Here is a 22,522-nt window from a genome sequence, read left to right on the forward strand (position 1 = left end):
TCTCTCTCTCTCTCTCTCTCTCTCTCTCTCTCTCTCTCTCTCTCTCTCTCTCTCTCTCTCTCTCTCGTGGTAGTTTCTATTAATAGAATAAACAGGAAAATCCAAAGTACTTTTTAAAGTACAAAATAAAGAATGCCCTAAACTATACAGGCATTTATTGGGGTTGGGTGAAGTTGGGAAGGGTGGTGGTGGTAAATACTTGGATTTAAAATATATATTCATTGAAAGGTTTGGTTACAAGATGTTTTTAACACTTGGATTTTGGTTTTTAATGGAGAAACAAACTAGGTAGGAGAAAAAAATCTAGAACACAGAAAAGAACTAGAAGAATTATGATAGTATAATATGTTTCAATGATAGAATTGAGGTCAGTACAGAAAACAAGATCAGAGGGTCATTTGCAAAGAACTGATTCTTAAAGTATGAAAACTACTGAAATTCTTGAGACTTCCAGTGATAGAAAAGTAACAAGTAGAAGGTCAAGGACTGCATTTCTGTAGACCACTTATGGTGAGGCAATGGGTGGTGATAGAGAAATCAGAGTAAAAGTAATATGCATATCAAGCCATGATAAATTATAACATAGACACTGTAGACCTGTAAATAGTGACTGCAATCAGGGAGAGAAATACCTTATCATTTATTTTTAAAATTTATTCTTGCCACTATTAACAGTGCATCAGTGTCACCTACTGTCCCCCTATTGCATAGAGCTTCTTTCAATACCTACAATTGTAGTTAAGTCTAATATTGGTTATTCTATAGGTCTCCTAAAAATATGCTGAACACACGTTTCCTGTACTTTTAAAGCAGATGTTGTATTTATTTATGGTATTCTGCCCTCTACCTCTCTTCATTTAAGAAACAGTTCCAGAGGATGGGGCTTTTCATTGTTTGCGGTCTCATCACCTACTTCATTTGTTCTACCTTTTTCTCATTTTCTCATTTCTTCTCTTTACATTTTAAAAACATTCTTCATGTAGAGAAGGCTAAAATATGTACCAATAATGCCTCAGGCTAAATGTAGCTCTACAACACTTCATAACTGAAAACCCATGCAAAAGAATATTTCTGTTCACTTCCTGCTTATATCTTCCTTGTATTCTGGCTGCTTTATGTTTCTGAAACACAATTGAAAATCTAAGACTTCAGTTCATGCAAGACATAAAACCTACACCTTTCCACATGATTATGTTTTCTCAAATGTGATTTTTACATCTCAAAATAGATTACATGATCTATATAACTCATTCCTGAATACTGACAAAATGATTAGATAGAAGCAAAGGTCATTCAATCCATCCCCTGAATTCCAGGCAGTGCTACACCTAAGTCATCAAAAATAAATGGCTATCTATTGATTCTGCAAGAAAAAAGATTGTTCAACTTCCCTCAATTAACCAGTTGTAGTGTATAATTATTCTTATAGTCAGGAAGTTCATGCATGTGTAATAGTAGAGCTCATTTTTGTCTCTTCAATCCGTCTTTGTAATTATTGATCTATTTATGTGGCTATCGACCATCTGTATTTTGTTCAGGTTTGTGAGTCGGCATGTGTTTGTGTACTTTACCAGATTTGATAGCTTTAGGACACTACAAGTATATCAATTAAGGCTATAAAGGCATTAGGATTATAGAATTTTAGAACAATTTTTTTTTCTTAAATAGCAACTAGTGTTCTTCACATTTGGTTTCTTAATTCTTTAAAGAAAGTAAAACATTAGAATTGACAGGAACAATCTTAAAACATTTCTTTCCTATTTGTTTTCATATAAGAATAAATATTTGTGATCCTTCGGCAATACACTTGTATTTTTATCTGTGGATTATTTTTGCTTTTTTTTTTTTTCAGTCTTGGTCTCTAACTTTTCATTAGATGGAGTTTTAAAATGTATTGTTTTGTCTGTTTTGACAGCAGCTTTGTTTTTGAGCATTATGTACTAATTTCAGTCTATAGTTAAGCTGAATCTAATCCCAACAAATATTGTGTCTGCTCATCATTGTTTCATTCTATGTTGAATTTTTCAAAGCAGAGTAAGTATGTTATTTGTTACTGACACTGGTTGTGTTCTTATTTGCAAGGAAAGGAAGGGTAGCTTTAAGAAATTAATCTTTGCTTATAGCATTTAGTGTGAAAATTTTACCCTTCTTACAATTTGAATAAAAACGTTTTTCTTCACAGTTGTGTAAAATGTTGCTTCCTATTATTTACTTTTCATAAATTTTACAATTCTAACAAAAAATAGTCCTTTAACTTAATAAAGAAGGGGAACAGATAGTAAAATGTGTTGGAGTGAAGGAAGATTTGGCTAGCAAAGCATTTCATAACCCATAACACTTGACTATATTTTGAAAAGCATTGTATTATATTCCAAGGATGGCAATTACAAATATCAGAGTAAATCTTCACATATCTTTTTCCAGGTTTCTGTGACTCTGTATCTTCAAAGCAAATTAGAATTTACCTAGTCATCATATTTAATAAAGATACATGATAAGTATATTAAATTTTACTCTAATATAATATGGTTAACATACTATATTACCATATATTGTATGATGTATAATATAAATATATGTTAACTATTGTATTTCAGTATTACACATGAGCAGTCAATGAGGAATGAGAAGGAGTTAAATATGGGGTTGACATATTGATTCACTTTCTATATATGCATTTTATAGCTCTATAACAAAACAAATGCATTTAAAAGCCTTTAGGTAATGAACACAAGGAAAGTATATTTCCTTACCTTGGACTGTTACATTGTGAGCATTGGATTGTGGGATTCTGTCTTCTAGACACTTACAGCTGCAGTCACTGTCAGTTTTGATTTTAGTTTCTGTACAATGAATATAGCAGATCTACTTCTGTCCTCAGTTGCAAACCATTGTTTTATAAATTAATTTACCTTTTGATGGAAAAGTAGTAACATTTCAGAATTTGATATATACAATTAATTCCTCTTTCTAAGTTTATTACAAACTTGATGACTTAAGTTTTACATATTTGATTAGTATAAATCACAACCAAAATCATAACTTATGAAATCTGTTTCTGATTCTCACTCAGTTCCAAAATTGCATGGTCAGGCATTGTACATTAGAGACCACAAATATTCTCAGTTTTGAAACATCTAATTATATTACTATGAGGTGGCTTTTTTTCCTTTATCACATAGTAGCATATTTGCGTGGTTTATATATAGAGCTTAATAAAGTTAACATACTCAATATTTGCTTGCTTAGCTTAAAAGTATGCCAGGTAAATTAAATAATATTACACAATCAACCTGGAATCAAAATAGTTCATATGATTAGTTCATTGGTGTTTTTCACACACCATTGTTTACCTACCTTTCTCCCTACTGTATGGTATATAGGTGAGTGACTGATTTGATTTTACTGTCGAAAAGGAATAATATATGTCTACTAAAGTCTTCTTGACTAGACACATTATAAAATATCTCTCATTAGAAATCAGCCTTATATTCAATTACATTTTAAAACATCATCTACAACACATGATGTGCAAACATCACTGTTTGTACTCTGTAATAATGATATAGTTAGTTAACAAGGAATGAGGACCTAGTATTACTAAATGCAATGAAAGAAACATTGAATTCTATATATCAATTAATAAGTATCCTTTTGGTATGTTGAAAGTATTGTTTTACTATTACTATGATCATTATTTATTTTAATTTAAATGAAGGATTCTTCACGATGAACTCATCTAAGGAAATAATATAACCACTCAGTTATAAAGTAAGAATAAATATTTTGTTATTCTCCTTATAACTTCTCTGCATAATATATATATTTTACATATGTATATATGTATATAATAGATATTATATAGATATTTACATATTATATATAATATATATGTTTCTTTCTATATATGAAATCTTTGCTTATACCATTTAGTTTGAAAATTTACCCGATCTTCCTTCTGAGCCCAGCAGAGGCTGCTAAGGGCTCCAGAGTGCTTTCCACTCCGCAGGACCTCGGGATCACCTCAGGAACACTGGTGAGTGGAACACAACATCAGCTCCAAAGAATCACAGAGGGTCTTGTGCCAGCAGGAACAGGGACGAAAGGAACCCTGCCCTACCAGAGGCTGGGATCCATTCAGGTCTGGGCTAACCACACCATCTTCTGCATGAACCCGGCCGAGGGCATCCTGGGAACCAGAGGACTCTCCACACCACAGGACCTCTAGCAAACCCAGGACCTTCTGATCACCTGAGAGCTCCTCGGTGATAGAAGCTACAGAGCTTCTTGGTCAGGGTCCTCTCAGGCCTTCATCCTCAGCCAGAAGGCAGAGCTGAGACCCAGACCCCTGGGCACAATCCTTGCCATAGGAGAGTTAGCATATAGGGAGGGTTCTGACTGCAGAACTCAGGAGATGGATCAGAGCTCCAGACTTCTGGACGCCTGCCTTGCAAGAAGAGAGCTTGCCTGCAGAAAGTGCTATGATCACTGGAACTCAGGTGAGAGTTTCACTCCCAGGAATGCTGACAGAGGCTAACAGAATCACAGGAGGATCAAGTTCCAACCAGAGACAGCTTGATCATTAACACCAGAGATTTCCAGATGGCGAAAGGCAAACTTAAGAATCTTACTAAAAGAAACCAAGAACACTGGGCATCATCAGAACCCAGTACGCCCACCACAACGAGTCCTGGATACCCCAGCACACCCGAAAAGCAAGACACGGATTTAAAATCATATCTCATGATGGTGGTAGAAGATTTATAGAAGGGCATTAATAACTCACTTAAAGAAATACAGGAGAACAGTGCTAAAGAGGTAGAAGCCCTTAAAGAGGAAGCACAAAAATCCATCAAGGAATTACCGGAGAACACTGCTAAACAAGTAGAAGTCCTTAAAGGAACTACAGGCAAACACTGCTAAACAGGTAGAAGAAACAAAAATCCCTTAAAGAATTACAGGAAAACACAACCAAACAGGGGATGGAATTGAACAAAACCATCCAAGATCTAAAAATGGAAGTAGAAACAATGAATAAAACCAAAAGGGAGACAACTCTGGAGATAAAAACCCTAGGAAAGAAATCAGGAACCATAGATGTGAGCATCAGCAACAGAGCACAAGACATGGAAGAGAGGATCTCCCATGCAGAAGATTCCATAGACACAAGATTCCATGGACACAACAATCAAAGAAAATGCAAAATGCAAAAAGATCCTAACTCAAAAACATCCAGGAAATCCAGGACACAATGAGAAGACCAAACCTAGGGATAATAGGAGTAGATGAGAATGAAGATTTTCAACCAGGAAATATCTTCAACAAAATTATAGAAGAAAACTTCCCATACCAAAAGAAAGAGATGCCCATGAACATACAAGAAGCCTACAGAACTCCAAATAGACTAGACCAAAAAAGAAATTCCTCTTGACACATAATAATCAGAACAACAAATGCACTAAATAAAGACAGAATTTTAAAAGCAGTAAGGGAAAAAGGTCAAGTAACATATAAAGGCAGGCCTATTAGAATTACTCCAGCCTTCTTACCAGAGACTATGAAAGCCAGAAGATCTTAAAAAGATGTTATACAGACACTAAGAGATCACAAATGCCAGCACAGGCTACTGTACCCAGCAAAATTCTCAATTACCATAGATGAAGAAATCAAAGTATTCCATGAGAAAACCAAATCCACACAAAATCTTTCCATGAATCCAGCCCTTCAAAGGATAATAAAGGGAAAACCACCAACACAAAGATGGAAACTACTACCTAGAAAAAGCAAAAAAGTAATCCTTTAACACAACTAAAAGAAGAAAGCCAGAAGAACAGATTCCCAACTCTAACAAGGCTGCCCACTTTCTCCCTACCTATTCAATGTAGTACTCTAAGTCCTAGCCAGAGCAACTAGACAATAAAAGGAGTTCAAGGGGATACAAATTGAAAAGGAAGAAGTCAAAATATCACTGTTCGCAGATGATATGATAGTATATATAAGTGACCCTAAAAATTCCATCAGAGAACTCCTAAAACCTGATAAAAAGCTTCAGCAAAGTGGATGCATTTAAAATTAACTAAAACAAATCAGTGCCCTTTCTCTACACAAAGGATACACAGGCTGAGAAAGAAATTAGGGAAACAACACCCTTCAAAATAGTCACAAATAGTATAAAATACCTTAGTGTGACTGCAACTAGGGAAGTGAAAGATCTGTATGATAAGAACTTCAAGTCTCTGAAGAAAGAAAATTCAAGAAGATCTCAGAAGATGGAAATATCTCTCATGCTCATGGATTGGCAGGATTAATATAGTAAAAATGGCTATCCTGCCAAAAGCAATCTACAGATTCAATGCAATACCCATCAAAATTCCAACTCAGTTCTTCACTGAGTTAGAAAGGGCAATTTGCAAATTCATCTGGAATAACAAAAAAGCTAGGATAGCAAACATTATTCTCAACAATGAAAGACTCTCTGGGGGAATCACCATGCCTGACCTAAAGCTGTACTACAGAGGAATTGTGATAAAAACTGCATGGTACTGGTACAGGGACAGTCAGGTAGATCAATGGAATAGAATTGAAGACCCAGAAATGAACCCACACACCTATGGTCATCTGATCTTTTACAAGGGAGCTGAAACCATCCTGTGGAAAGAAGACAGCGTTTTCAACAAATCGTGCTGGCACAACATGTGGCTGAAATCCTAAAAGCCCTGCCTCTGTCTATCCTGCCCAGCCATTGGATGCTGGCATCTTTATTTACCAAGCAGAGCAAACTAAAAAAAGGACAGCATTTTCAACAAATGATGCTGTCACAACTGGCCGTTCCCATGTAGAAGAATGCGAATTGATATATTCTTATCTCCTTGTACAAAGCTCAAGTCTAAGTGGATCAAAGAACTCCACATAAAACCAGAGACACTGAAATTTGTAGAGGAGAAAGTGGAATAAGCCTCGAAGATATGGGCACATGGGAAAAATTCCTAAAGAGAACAGCAATGGCCTGCACTATAACAAGATCAAGAATCAACTAATGGGACCTCATAAAATTACAAAGCTTCTGTACACCAAAAGATAATGTCAATAAGACATAAAGGACACCAACGGATTGGGAAAGAATTTTTACCAATCCTAAATCTGATAGGGGACTAATATACAATATATACAAGGAGCTCTAGAAGTTGAACTCCAGAAATCACCGATATAATTTTAGGAATTCTTTTAGGATCATCATTAAAAATTAAGTCATCTATTTGTTTATATAGCAACACTACATGAAAATAAACCTTCATGGATCTGCAGAGATCTGCTCCAAAGGGGTGTGCTATTGCTTACTAATTGTTATATGTTTAATAATAATAGGAAAAACATTAATAGCAGGAATCTTTCCTAAAATGAATTACTTACAGCCTAGCTTAATAAGGGCACACCTGTTGCAGATTATAAAATAATCCAAAGAAGGCCATTTCAGGATGATCACCTGCTAGTTATTAGCTTGTCCCATTTTGTCTTCTGACACATATCTTTTTATCTTTTTTATGTCTTTTATATCTTTTTGTGTATATCTTTCTAAATACAACGTGCTTACTCTGTGATGCTCCTATACATATTTTTAGGGTTGACCATTTGGAATTGGATAAGCAAAGTATAAATTTCTTTCTTCTTAAACTGCTTTTCACTTTGTATGCTAGAATGCTGTACATATTTATATTTTTCACATTTATTTTTATCTGCTTTTTCTACTATGCCATTACTGCTTATTCAGAATATTTTAATAAGATGCTCATATTATGAATGTACCAATATCTTTGCCTTTTTTATGTTTATTTTATATAGTTCCTTTAGTATCAGTCAGAGTTATAATTCAGTATACTGCTTCTATGGTAATTGTTATAATAACTTTGATAAGTATGATAACTTTTTAAAGAAAGCTTAATTACTAAAAAAAAGAAAATGTTGGTTGTTGAGAAATTATAGTTTGGCATGCAGAATTTATTTGCTGTTCTAAATTTATGAAGAAAAATAGAGGTATTATAGAACAGATACTGAACAGGATACATGTAATGTTAAAATTGCTCATTCTCTTTGTACAGGAACAGTAAGAGGTCCAGAGAACATATGAATTTTCTTAAATAATTCTGGGGGAAACTTTCAGTCATTTGCCATACATCCCAAACATGGATTTCTCTTCTGTGGTTTTATGCCAAGGATTTTGTCGTTGTTGTTTTTTAACAAGTGTTGCTGTGTCAGTTACAATGAAAAGGACAGACACTGTCCTTGGTAACTTAATGCAGATGGGGCAAGCTATCACATTGTAGTGACAAATTGTAATTGGACAACATTTGGAGAAAGTGTTAGGTTAACGAAAAAGGAAACCACTGAACCAACATAATACCAGTCATGCCTTGAAAAAACATATTTGTATACTATGTTGTGTATTTAACATTAAGTCATTTTATATTTGGAATTTGCATTGTCATACATTTTCAAATCATCTGTACATGCCATCTATCAGTATTGTTTTGCATTTTTTGTAGAGTAGGGGAAGAGTTAGCTATATAAATATTTATAAATACAAGCAGAAATCACTAGTTGAAAAGAAAATCCTATTTTGAAGATTGCAGAGAAGACTGTTATTGTTTTTATATCTGTTAGAAAATCAGTGCTCCTGGCCAAATACATTTTTATGCATTATTTTCATAGACAATTTGAATATTGCTTTGAGGTAGAAATAGGAATATTTCAAAGAATACAAAACTGGACTTTTTTGGCAAAACTTAAATTTCTGTTTGATGAGTTCCCCTTTATCATGTAAATAAATGACACAAAGGATGACCTGTTCATGATCATGTGACTTTTTTCCTTATTCTTTTAAAAGCTGTGGATTTCTCCATGAGAATATATGTCAGATATTTTAGAACAGTATACAAATATTTAATAATGATTTCTGAAACAACAACCATGACAAGATTAGACTTGAAATAGTTTTTTTTGTGTTTATTTGTTTTCAAACGCTGTCATGGTTGTTGTTCAGAGTAAAAACAAACTGAAAATTTGTATATTCTTTTGAAATGTGAGGAACATAAACTAAAATATACAATCAAGTCTTATAGCTAACAACCTATTCAACACTGGTGGAGGCCCACACTTCTGAGTCTGTCCAGTGAGTGTGCTGTGTCACACTGTCCCTTCTGCCTGGCTCAACAGTGGGAGCATACAATGGCCTATTTAGACTTGTCATCTAATAGTCCCATAGTATCTAATAGCTAATGTGACCATCGCATAGGAGGTGAGCAGTATTACTGGGAAATACATGTATAAACCAAAAACGTAAGGACAGTACCAGGTTTGGTACTGTTCAAATGACAATTGTGTTTTCTCATACCAATCAGAATGGCTAAGATCAAGTTCCAGGACAACCAGGCCTGCAGAGAAACCCTGTCTCAAAAAAAACCAAAAAACAAAAAAACAAAAACAAACAAACAGACAAACAAAACAAAACAAAAAACTCAGCTGAGAGCAGATACTGGCTAGGATGTGGAGAAAGAGGAACACTCCTCCATTTTAGGTGGGATTGCAAGCTTGTACAACCCCTCTGGAAATCAGCCTGGAGGTTCCTCAGAAAATTGGACATAGTACTACCAGAAGATCCAGCAATACCTCTCCCGGGCATCTACCCAGAAGAAGTTCCAACTTGTAATAAGGACACATGCTCCACTATGTTCATAGCTGTATTATTTATAATAGCCAGAAGTTGGAAAGAACCCAGATGTCCCTCAACAAAGTAATGAATACAGATAATATAGTATATTTACACAATGGAGTACTANTCAGCTATTAAAAACAATGAATTTATGAAATTCTTGGACAAATGGATGTATCTGGAGGATATCATCCTGAGTGAGGTAATCCAATCACAAAAGAACACACATGATGTGCACTCACTGATAAGTGAATATTAGCTCAGAAACTTAGACTACCCAACATACAATTTGCAAAACACATGAAACTCAAGAAGAAGGAAGACCAAAGTGTGGATACTTCTTCCCTCCTTAGAATAGGGAACAAAATACCCATGTAAGGGGTTAGACAAAGTTTGGAGATGAGACATAAGGAAGGACCATCCACAGACTATCCCACCCATGATCCATCCCATATACAACCACCAAACCCACACACTATTGCATATGTCAGAAAGATTTTGCTGACAGGACACTGATTTAGCTGTGTCTTGTGAGGCTATGCCAGTGCCTGGCAAATACAGAAGTGGATGCTCACAGTCATCTATTGGATTCATCACAGGGCCCCCAATGAAGGAGCTAGAGAAAGTACCCAAGGAGCTAAAGGGCTCTGCAACCCTATAGGAGTAACAACAATATGAAGCAACCTGTACCCCCCACCCAGAGCTTGTGTCTCTAGTTGCATATGTAGCAGAGGATAGCCTAGTTGGCCATCAATGTGAGGAGAGGCCCTTGGTCTTGTGAAGATTATATACCCCAGTACAGGGGAATTCCAGAACCAGGAAACAGAAGGGTTGGGTAGGGGAGCAGGGTGGAGGGAGGGAACTTTTGGGATGATATTTGAAATGTATATAAAGAAAACATCTAAGAATAAATAAACCAACAAATAAATAAATAAATAAATAAGCATAGCATGTAGAAACCAGAAAAAAAAATGCTTTACAGACTTACTTATAACCCGATCTAATGGAAGCATTTTCTTAATTGAGGCTTCCTCTTCTCAGATCACATTATTGTGTGTCCAGTTTACATTAAACCACCTAGAACATATGCGCACATGCGTACACAACTGTTTAAGCTCCATGCTGTACAAAAGTGTGGAAAAACATGCCCTAATAAGGAGTAATAATCAAGAAATTTAATTTTTTGTTCAAGCAAGTATAAAAAATTGTGTTACAATGGCACAGACATAGCCAAGTGTTTGAGAAAAACATCCGTTTCTTCATTAATAAGCATGTGTGTACTTATCAGTAGAAATTAAAAAATTTTACTATCCTTGTATTTATCCTCCTGTATATGGCTTGAAAATACTGCGATAATACATTTTTAAATGAAATATTGGGCCTCATCCAGTTATGTAGTAAATGATAGACTTAATCCCACAGAACTTAATTCAGTTCTCTACTACTAAAATGACTTAATAAGATATAAGAGAAAAAGAAAGAAAGAAAGAAAGAAAGAAAGAAAGAAAGAAAGAAAGAAAGAAAGAAAGAAAGAAAGAAAGAGAAAGGTTATATTTTGTCAAGAAGGAAAGGGCAGTATGGTTCAATACCTTTACTTAAGTAACCTTTACATGTGCAATTAACATTTAAAAGAAATAAAATTTTGGAAGCATTATAGAGTAATTGCATAAATGTAAAAAGTAGTTAGAAACCTGTGGTCTGTTAGGAGAAATTCCTTCAAATAACACTGACAGTTATCAGAAAGTGAATTTATGATGCATAAAAGATGAGAAAAAAATCTCATCATTTGGTGGCATACTTACTGCTTTCTCCTTTGTTGTTCTTCTTCTTCCTTTTTTTTTAAGTAAACTTCAACTCACTGACATTTTCTAGGATGAAATTTTCATCCTCACACTGATTTGATCTTTAAAACACACATTTTGAAATAGTTGCTGGGGGTGAGGGAACATGCTATTAAGCAGCAGCAGAGGACGGTGAAGAGGAATTTGATCATGCTGTAAAACTTACAGGCCATTTGCCTATTATCCAGTCATTTTTTTAGAATCTATTACATTGAAAGGTTCATTTTTTGTTTGTTTCTTTTTTCTACTATATCAAGCTTTCTGCCCCTGGCACATATGGTGTGTATATGAACTATTAAACAATCTTTGCAATTTATTTACAGATCAGAAGTAGTTGCAATATGAATCAAACACTAAATTCAAGAGCTATTTTTTTCTTGTGAAGAGACCTTGGTAATATGAATTTTATAATACCAATCTGATCTGTTTGATTACATGTCTATATAATGGGTAATTGTTCCTGGTAACTCTGGTAGGGCTTTGTTTATTTGTTTCTTTGTTTGCAGAAGCTTCTAAGTTGAATGTTTCTAAGCACCTCTGCAAACAACTTTCCCATTCGCCAAATGAATTTTGCCATCACCATGTAGCAAGTCAGGATGATTTTTCCCCATTTCCTATCTAAAACGATTCTAGGAGTAGCTGTAGAGTAACAGAAAGATTACCACATGATATACAGAAGCATTTTATGTCAAGAATATATGTTTTTTTTTAAATGGAAAATAATGGAAGCATGGCTTGTCCTTTCATCATTTTCTTGGAGGTGGGACATTTAAGGAAGGGTTGGAATCAAAACCAGGACATGAGACATATCTCTCCTTTCTACAAGTTTCATGGGCATGAACATGTTTGGAGTAATTAGCCTGGGCTTCAGATACATTCAAGGGACAAATGTGTTGCACCCTAAATCATTCTTTAGAGGATTTCTGGTCTCAGTCCGTTTGTTGCTTCTTTGGGGATCCTTGGGTCTCAGGAGGAATCTCAGTAGTCTATCATACAGTGTCAGGCTGATTCTCAGGATCAGTCCATTCTTTTCATGCTGACTCTGCTGATCCTTCTTCCTCTTGTTAGAATCTTATGATTTTTTTGGCTACAGGTTGACAATGTTTGTATAATTGCCTTTAGTCATTTCCTCTGATGATTGCTTGCAGCATGGATTTTCCTAGTTGTTGACTCATTGAAGCAATTTATGTGTGTTTCATATTGTGGTGTCTTGTTTTCATCATTATTCACATACAGAACCTACAAAATATTACTAGTTCTGTACATGCTATACTTTTCTTATCAAATTATACCTTAAGTTAGAATATATATCAAACACATTGGGAGCTTAAATATTTCATGTAGCTTCCAGAGAAAGGAAAGATGAATCATCTCTATGGAGCCTGTTTTCATATGAATTAATAGATTATAGTGAAACGTGAAATAAAATAGTATAATTTTGACATCTGAAATTCTATTTTGGACTTGATATTTTTATAATCATATTCACAGTTTAAATACGTTGAAATTTAAAGTTTTAAATGTGCTTAATTACATTATTTCATAATTTATTAATGTTGTTACCCCTTTTAATTTGATTGCACCATAGTGAAAATTACTCATGTTACCCAAGTGGATCTTTGTTTTTCCTTTTTTTTTTTTTTTTTTTTTTTTGTATTGGTGTTTTTTTTTTTTTTTTTTTTTCTCTAACCCTGGCTGTCATGGAACTCATTTTGTAGACCACGCTGGCCTCGAACTCAGAAATCCACCTTCCTCTGCCTCTGCCTCCTGAGTGCTGGAATTAAAGGCGTGTGCCACCACGCCTGGCTGTTTTTCTTACCAGTATACCAATAGACACACTCTTAAAATTACTAATTTTCAGACCTTCAAGATATAAGACCCTAGGTATTGGACTGGAGAGATGTCACATCTCAGTGCTTAAGAGAGCTCCTTTAGAGGCTTAGTTACTAGTATTCACAATATACACATCACACTTGGTTATGACTCCAGCACATTGGGATCTGATATCTGAACTTCTTATAAATTGTATTCATATGGGCAAACAACACAGAGATACATATATACAAAGTGTTTGCCTGGAATGCACAGGCATGCACAGGTGTTTGTCCTAGTACTGCTAAAAATATTTTTTAAAACAATTGAAATAATACCTTAGTGATTACTTTTCTTTGTATATTAGTGAATGGAAATATATGTATTTGATTTTATTTCATTTTCATATTATATGTGATTATATCCATATTTTAAATAGTATAGTATTTTTATTAGATATTTTCTTTATATACATTTCAAATGCTATCCTGAAACTTCCCTATACCCTCCTCGTACCCTGCTCCACTACCCACCCACACCCATTTCTTGGCCCTGGCATTCCCCTGTAATGGGACATATAAAGTTTGCAATACCAAGGGGCCTCTCTTCCTGGTGATGGCTGACTAGGCCATCTTCTGCTACATATGCAGTTAGAGACACGAGCTCTGGGGGGTACTGGTTAGTTTATATTGTTCCACCTATAGGGCTGCAGACCCCTTTAGCCCCTTGTGTGCTTCCTCTAGCTTCTCGATTGGGGGCCCTGTGTTCCATCTTTTTTATTTAATTAGGTACTTTCTTCATTTACATTTCCAATGCTATTCCAAAAGTCCCTCATGCCCCCCCACTCCCCTACCCACCCACTCCCACTTCTTGGCCCTGGCGATCCCCTGTACTGAGGAATATAAAGTTTGCAAGACCAGTGGGCCTCTCTTTCCAATGGTGACCGACTAGGCCATCTTCTGATACATATGCAGGTAGAGACACGAGCTCTGTGGGTACTGGTTAGCTCATATTGTTGTTCAACCTATAAGGTTGCAGACCCCTTTAGCTCCTTGGGTACTTTCTCTAGCTCCTCAATTTGGGGCTCTATGTTCTATCCAATAGCTGACTGTGAGCATCCATTTCTGTGTTTGTTAGGCCCTGGCATAGCCTCACAAGAGACAGCTATATCTAGGTCCTTTCAGCAAAATCTTGCTAGTTTATGCAATGGTGTCAGCATTTGGAGGCTGATTATGGGATGGATCCCCAGTATGGCAGTCTCTAGATCCTTTCATGTCAGCTCCAAACTTTGTCTCTATAACTCCTTCCATGGGTGTTTTGTTCCCAATTCTAAGAAGGGGCAAACTGTCCACACTTTGGTCTTCTTTCTTCTTGAGTTTCATGTGTTTTGCAAATTGTATCTTGTATCTTGGGTATTCTAAGTTTCTGGGCTAATATCCACTTATCAGTGANTACATATNNTGNGAGTTCNTTTGNGATTGNGTTACCTCACNCNGGATGATGCCCTCCANGTCCATCCATTTGCCTANGAATTTCATAAATTCATTCTTTTTAATAGCTGAGTAGTACTCCATTGTGTAAATGTACCACATTTCCTGTATCCATTCCTCTGTTGAGGGGCATCTGGGTTCTTTCCAGCTTCTGGCTATTATGAATAAGGCTGCTATGAACATAGTGGAGCATGTAATACCTCTCCTGGGCATATATCCTGTGTTCCATATAGATGACTATGAACATCCACTTCTGTATTTGCCAGGCACTGGCATAGACTCACCAGAGACAGCTATACCAGGGTCCCTATAGCAAAATCTTGCTGGCATATGCAATAATTTCTGGGTTTGGTGGTTGATTATGGGATGGATCCCCAGGTGGAGCAGTCTCTGGATGGTCAATCCTTTCGTCTCAGCTCCAAACTTTGTCTCTGTAACTCCTTTCATGGGTATTTTGTTCCCTATTCTAAGGAGGAATAAAATATGCTCCCGTTGGTTTTCCCTCTTTTTGATTTTCTTTTGTTTTGCAAATTGTATCTTGTGTTCTATGTTTCTCGGCGAATATCCACTTATCAGTGAGTGCATATCTAATGACTTCTTTTGTGATTGGGGTACCTCACTAAGGATGATATCCTCCAGATACATCCATTTGTCCAAGAATTTCATAAATGCATTGTTTTTAATAGCTGAGTATTACTCCATTGTGTAAATTTACTATGTTTTCTGTACCAATATATACAAAGAGCTCAAGAAGCTGGACTGAAGAAATTCAAATAACCCCATTAAAAATGGGGTATAGAGCTAAACAAAGAATTCTCCACTGAGGAATATGGAATGGCTGAGAAGCACCTGAAAAAATGTTCAACATCTTTAATCATTGGGGATATGCAAATCAAAACAACCTTGAGATTTCACCTCGCACCAGTCTGAATGGCTAAGATCAAAAATTCAGGTGACAGCAGATAGATGCTGGCGAGGATGTGGAGAAAGAGGAACACTCCTCTATTGCTGGTGGGATTGCAAGCTTGTACAACGACTCTGAAAGTCAGTCTGGAGGTTCCTTAGAAAATTGGACATAATACTACAGGAAGCTCCAGCAATACCTCTCCTGGCCATATACCCAGAAAAAGTTCCAACTTGTAATAAGAACACATGCTCCACTATGTTAATAGCAGCCTTATTTATAATAGTCAGAAGCTGGAAAGAGCCGAGATGTCCCTCAACAGCAGAATGGATACAGAATAATATAGTATTTTAAATATAATGGTATTTTAATACTTGTGCCTTAATACAATGGCATATATTGTATATGAAAGTATTAGTAGGGAGAAAGAATTGATTGGGAGGAAAGAAAAGATGAATGGGGGAATATTCAGTCATTGTCATATAGTGTATTTGATTTCCCTGGTTTCTATTTGACACTGACTTACTTCTTTCCCAGTTTTGTTTTGTTTTCCTGTACATATGAAACAATGTCTTCCTTTGTAGTCCAGGATACCTAACATCTATTATATATATATACTTGTTTCAGCCTCCTTGGTCCTGAAATTATAGTCTAAACCTACCATAACAGGCCTCTGCGTATTTTTTAATAGTGAAAAAGTAATTAACATCTTCAAAAAAAATAATAACTTTACCTATTGTTATTAATAATTGAATGATAAACACATTTCACTGTTCTGAACACATCACATCTATTTTCAGGACTTCATTCATCTTAAAGAGAAACTCTGTAGCCAGTAATTCCCCAGGTTCTCATTGTCCAGGATCGTCACTTGTGCTTTTTATCACTCTGAAATTGGCTTCTTCTAGATATATACTATGAATCATATGCTACAATATTTCTCCCTTTGCCATCTTTTCACAAGTAAAATGTTTCAGGTAATGTTGTCCCTATTGTACTAAGCATCAAAGCTTTGTTCTGAACATATACTGCATTTTACTGGCATATTGCTCATATACAGATGACATTTTCCATCTTCTAGAAATGAATAACAATCCTTTGAACATATGTATACAACTCTGCTTTCAGTTCATTTGTGTACAGACCTAGGACTATCCAAAGATTGAGGAAGGTATTGGTATAAAGTAACATTGTGAGACACTGAACATTACAATTGATTACAAGGAGACTGGCTGGGGAAGTGGCTTAACCTGAGATAGCAGCTAGCAGAACCCACAATTTGTCATTTGAAAACTATATGCCCTGGAAAGACATTTGTGTGATTCCACACTTCAGAGACCCTCAGTCTGTGGGGTGCTACCCTCTGGAACCTGGATTAGGCACAGAACATTCTCAAACACCAATTTTCTAAACACAAATCAAATTCAAAGAGATCCTTTATTAAACAAATAAAAGAAACAAGGTGGCTGAATTTAAATCAGGCTGAAACAGCATTGGATAGCTTTGCAAGCATTAATTTTAACAGAAAAAAAAAAAACTAACAATGTGGAGGCTTATGTTAGAATGAGCTACCACATGTTGGTAATTTCTGATGATAATATTTCCACGCTGTTGGTCATGGCTTCTATAAGAAAGTATGGTGAGCAAGCCATTAAACAGCACCAACCTGTGGCATCTACATCATATCCTGCCTCAAAGGTCTAGCCCTGTTTGACTTCCTAGCCTGACTTCCTTTGATGATGAATGTTGATGTGGAAGTAGAAACCAAATAAATCCCTCCCCAACTTGCTTTTGGTCATACTGTTTCATCACAGCAATAGAAACCCTAACTAAAATATCAGCATATTTTATTTTCAATTTTTTAATAGAAAATATTGTGGTAAATATGAAATAATGGTTTTATGAATACCATTTTGAACCTGTTGCAAATGGAATAGAAACTAAATTGAATTTTACATCATTTATTATCTCTGAGAAGTGTGTGTGAATGTGTGTTTGTGTATTTTGCTCCATATGAGGTCGTATAATCTAAAGACAAAAAATAAGTTTGACCTTTTTTATATTAATTTTCATTTCTGATGAGGAATTTTTCCCTAGATACACAATTTTAATTGTATTTCTCAGGTTATTATATATTTTTAAATTATTTGATTTCTCTCTGACTCCTATGGTTGCTTTTGAAATGTCAGGTGCTTGTAAAGGCAGTTGTATGTGAGAAATCATTTCTCTTCTGTTACTACATTTAGACTTAACTAGTTTTTAACTAGTTTACTGTGTACTGTAATGTGGCTCAATGAAGATCACTATGAGGTTAGAATATATAAATGGATGAAGTTCTTAAATGTTTATATTCATGTCTTTGACTTTCAGATTTAATCATTGGTTTGTTTGAAATATTTTTTTCTATTGCTTTTTCTCATTTTTTCTTTCTTTTGAAAATACCGTGAGGCAAGATCTGGTGTACAGTATATGAATACATAGTTCTCAGGCTCGATTTTTCTCCTTTACTTTCCCATTTTCCTGAATTGTGACCCATTTTTTAAGAGCTTGTTCATACATCATTTCTGCAGAGGTCCTTTCTACTGTTATCTAGGACTTGTTTTAATGACTTTAGTCTCATATTTTATTAGGATTTTTTTTGTACACTGATCTATGAACTATCCTAGTTATAAAAAAAAAGAGCCTGGTCATATAATAATAAAGGAATAATAGCAAAGTAAGTCACATAGAAAATAATAATAACTGAGTATTAGCTACAGGACTAATGAAACTAACTTTATGAATTAATTAAGGTGCCTAATAAAAGGATTTAAACAAAACAAACCTGAAAATGTGTAATTACGAGTGATCTAGAAGTAATTTACATAAAATAACAATACCAAAAACATTTGGAAAGCCAGTATTAAAAATGATTCAATCATGCCTGTTTAATCACTGACATAGAAGATAGTATTGAATGTTTGAATTAGAATGCACATTGTAAATAAAGTTCTCACCAGTCTCTAGTTTTATTGATGGTTTTCCTTTCTTTGGCTGTTTTTATTAGTGTTGTTATCAAGTTAGCAAATACGCCTTCCTCTTTATTTTAAACTATTTGTGAAATAATTATTTTGTATTGTTTAATTAGTTGAAACAATTCCTCTTTGAATCCATAAGGTCCTTGCTTTTTCTTTATTTGAACTTTCTGATTTGTGAGTTAATCTGTTTTATTTATCAGCATATGCAGGTTTTTCATTTCTTTTAAAATCTATTTTTTCCCTTCGTGTAGAAATTAGTTTATCATTCTAGATTATCTGATTTGGGGATATATAGCTATAAAGGAATGTATAGGTTTCTAATATATTGACACCCCTTCCTTTCAGACCTACTTTATACATTTTTTAATTAAAACGGTTGATTTACAGATATGACTATTCGAGTTGTCCATGAATGCTTAACAATTTTACTGATCAACCACTCATGTTTTATATATTTTTTTAGAATCTTGTAAAATATCTTCCTGACCAGAATGCACTCCGAGAACTAGCCCAGCTTAAGAGTGAATATGATGATCTCTGTGAGCCTGAGCAATTTGGTGTTGTGGTATGTATTGATTCCAAAATCCTATGAGTTTACATCTCATGAAAAGAAGAAATATATATGTAGATGTCTTTTGCTTTATAACTTTATAATTAAATATAATATTGACTTAAAAAAATCTTTACCTATAGCATTAAAAGTAACTAAGTTACTTTTGACGTTTATAAAATATGCCAAAACATCATGGGATAGTTTCTTTAACAGTGATGATATGTAATTAATTTAATATATTAATGCATGCAAACTGGTATGCTATATTGCACTGTCTAATTTTCTTCCCCTAAGATTGGAAGGCTAGAATTTAGCTCTCTGAAAAGTTTGAAATAAAAGAATAATATCTATATCTATATCTAATAGAAACTGTTTTTACTATATATATTGTCTAAAAAGAAGCACAAGAATTTTCAAATGTTCTTGAGTGTCATTAATTAATTGAGAGTTTGCAATGTGCTATTTCTTCAGGATAAATAACATATAGATACCTCAGGTACTTTAATCATTTTTCTTATCCTCATCATATGAAGTGCCAAAAAATAATGACTATTTATATAGGATGTAATCATATGTCTTAAAATATCACAATCTTCTTATTCAAATAATTAGCCAGAAAGGTAGTATCAAGGGCATACATCAAAGTTTAAGGGTTTTCTTTTTTAAATAAAACTAGTCTTTCCAGATCTGGGAGCTGAATCCACAGCCTTGCCCTTTCTAGATGAGCACTCTTCATTCAGCTAACTTTCCAACAGCTAAAAGATTTTTATTATTCTTCTTCAGGTGTTCGGGGCAGATTTATTTGCTTTATGAGTGAGCAATTATTTTATAGTTTCTTGTTTATTTTGCCTTCCTGATATTTTTCCATTTGTAAACAAAGGGGTATTTTTTTCCAACTACCATTGGGCATGTTTTTCTAAGTGTATCTAGAAAGCTTCATCCACACTTTTGCATAATGTTCCAAAATAATTATGTTAGAATTAACCTGAGTTTCTACTTTGCAGTTTTAAACTCTTGTTCATCTATCCCTCAATTAGATGGGACTGAGTATGTACGTTTTAGCAAATACAGTAAATGTTTTTTTTTTCATATTTACAGTTCTTTTATTCTAGGACATGCTATTGCCTACCTTGAGGTAGAAAGATTTGTCAAATCTTTAGAAAGGAAATCAGGCAAGCATATTTGGGATCAAATAGAACATATCATGGTCCTAGGGAGCATATTTCTCTCATTTTTAAATCAGATCTATTAGTCAACTGAATTGGCTCTGTATTATTTATTAACTAGTCGCACTTTACCAGAGTGCTAAAGAATAAAATTTGTAGCCCCAAGTCCACACTTGAAACCTAAGCAGCTCAAATCCATCTTATAATTGAAGCAGGGCTATACACTATCTGAGATTTCAGCTGCATCCTCCCGGTTATGAGTTTTACAGTAGGTACGCTACACAGTTTCTCAGAAACCATTTTTCCCTCAGTGCAGTTTATCTAAGAAGATGTATTAGTTTGTCAAGCAAGTCCTTCAGGAGGAATATCCTTGGTACCTCACTGAGGAAATGAAATTGGGTGGAGGTGGGCATAAAATGCAATATACCTTCAGGACTAAAGGCAAAAATAGAAAATGGAAGAGATTTCTTGCTTATGCACATTATCATAAATATTTAAGTCTGTGTGTACATGAACTGTCCTAATCTCCCCCTTTACTCTCACTGTACTTTGCTGTATATTAGATGTGGTGGGATCAGAGAGAATCTACATTATTCCTAGGCAGTTTATTGCCAGAGAATTGCCAGAGAAAATCAATTGAGACTTACCAAATAAACTTTAGGCACACTCTTCTTAATTTATACTAATAACCCTAATAATTAATTAATAGTAATTACTAATAACTTTAGCCTTTTAAATTTATGTAAGTCTCTGTAAAATAGGCAGTAAATATTTTTGAATTATGAGGAATATTTCATACAAAAGTGTGAGCCAGAGACTTTAAAAGGACAGAAAAGTAAAACATGTACTAAAATATTATCCAATTAAATTAGCTCTGTGAGACTATACTATCATCCTATTTAGACTTTGATTTATGTCAGCTGCCCAACGTGAAGAAAGCATTAATAGGAGAATCCTCAACCTGATAAAACCCATGGCCTCAGCTTTCTTCACCCATTGCCAATATTGCATAGGATATTCTTATTAAAAACTCCTATTTATAATTTCAATACAAAACCCTTCAGTGTTTCCTTGACTTCAGAAAATAAGGTTCAAGCACCACATTTTCCTCCTTTCTTTCATTTCTTACATTTCTTCTTCTGCCTGTCTTTCCATTCTTTTCCCTTCCCATGAACTCTTTCTTGTCCTTGACATGACAAAAGCACTTCTGGACCTCCTGTGTCTGTTCTGCCTCCAAAGCTGCTTTGTATTTGTATCACCCAGACTTGTCTCTTCATTTATGTGCTCCTGTCAGCCTCCTGTCCTGACCTCTTAGGTAACCACATATGTACCTAGTCAGTGTTGTTCTTGAATTAATGCTGTTGTTGCTCATGAATGAGCCCAGATTTCCCACATGCTGGCCTCCTCAGTGACTTTCTCTGCTGTCCTCTTTGCTGGGGTTATGGATACATGAATCTGTGTCTTTTCATGGGTACTGGGAAATGAACTAAGGTACTTGTTCATATAGCAAACAACTAACCAACAGAGACCTGTTCCTAGCCATCACCACAGTATTAACTGATTTTAGCCTCTCAGGCCCATTTTGTCTTCATGCTGCCAACCTTTCTTAGCTTTAGCTATTAAACTTTGTTGTGCACTGAGCTCACTGTGTGCATACATATTGAATTTCATTTGTTGGGGGTGTGAACTTATTTTTTTCCTTCTCAGAATCATTGCATGTGCTATCATCTCTAGTTCCCAGTCTTTACCAATAGTTTTGAAACTCATTCTTGAAATCTTAGCATTGCCATGGGGTCCCCAATGGAGGAGTTAAAGGACTGAAGGAACTGAAGGGGTTTGGCAACCCATAGGAAGAACAACAATATCAACCAACCAGACCTCCCAGAGACTAAACCACCAATCAAAGAGTACACCTGGAGTGATCCATGGCTCCAGCCACATATGTAGCAGAGGGTGGCCTTGCTGGGTATCAGTGGGAGGAGATGCCCTTGGTCCTTGGAAGGCTCAATGTCCAAGTATTGGGGGATTCCAGG

General features: G+C 35.1%; 1 protein-coding gene across 4 annotated transcripts in view; it reads left to right on the top strand.

Annotated features, from left to right (window-relative positions):
• Diaph2 (diaphanous related formin 2) overlaps positions 1-22,522 on the top strand; it is a 678,308-nt gene that overhangs the window by 287,179 nt on the left and 368,607 nt on the right. For all 4 annotated transcript variants that reach the window (XM_021152792.2, XM_021152793.2, XM_029473659.1 and 1 more), the window contains one exon: positions 19,234-19,335. In XM_021152792.2, the coding sequence (XP_021008451.1) occupies positions 19,234-19,335 (102 nt within the window). The remainder of the gene's footprint in view (positions 1-19,233; positions 19,336-22,522) is intronic.

The sequence above is a fragment of the Mus caroli genome, chromosome X (genome assembly GCF_900094665.2).
Source record: "Mus caroli chromosome X, CAROLI_EIJ_v1.1, whole genome shotgun sequence".
NCBI classification, from domain to species: domain Eukaryota; kingdom Metazoa; phylum Chordata; class Mammalia; order Rodentia; family Muridae; genus Mus; species Mus caroli.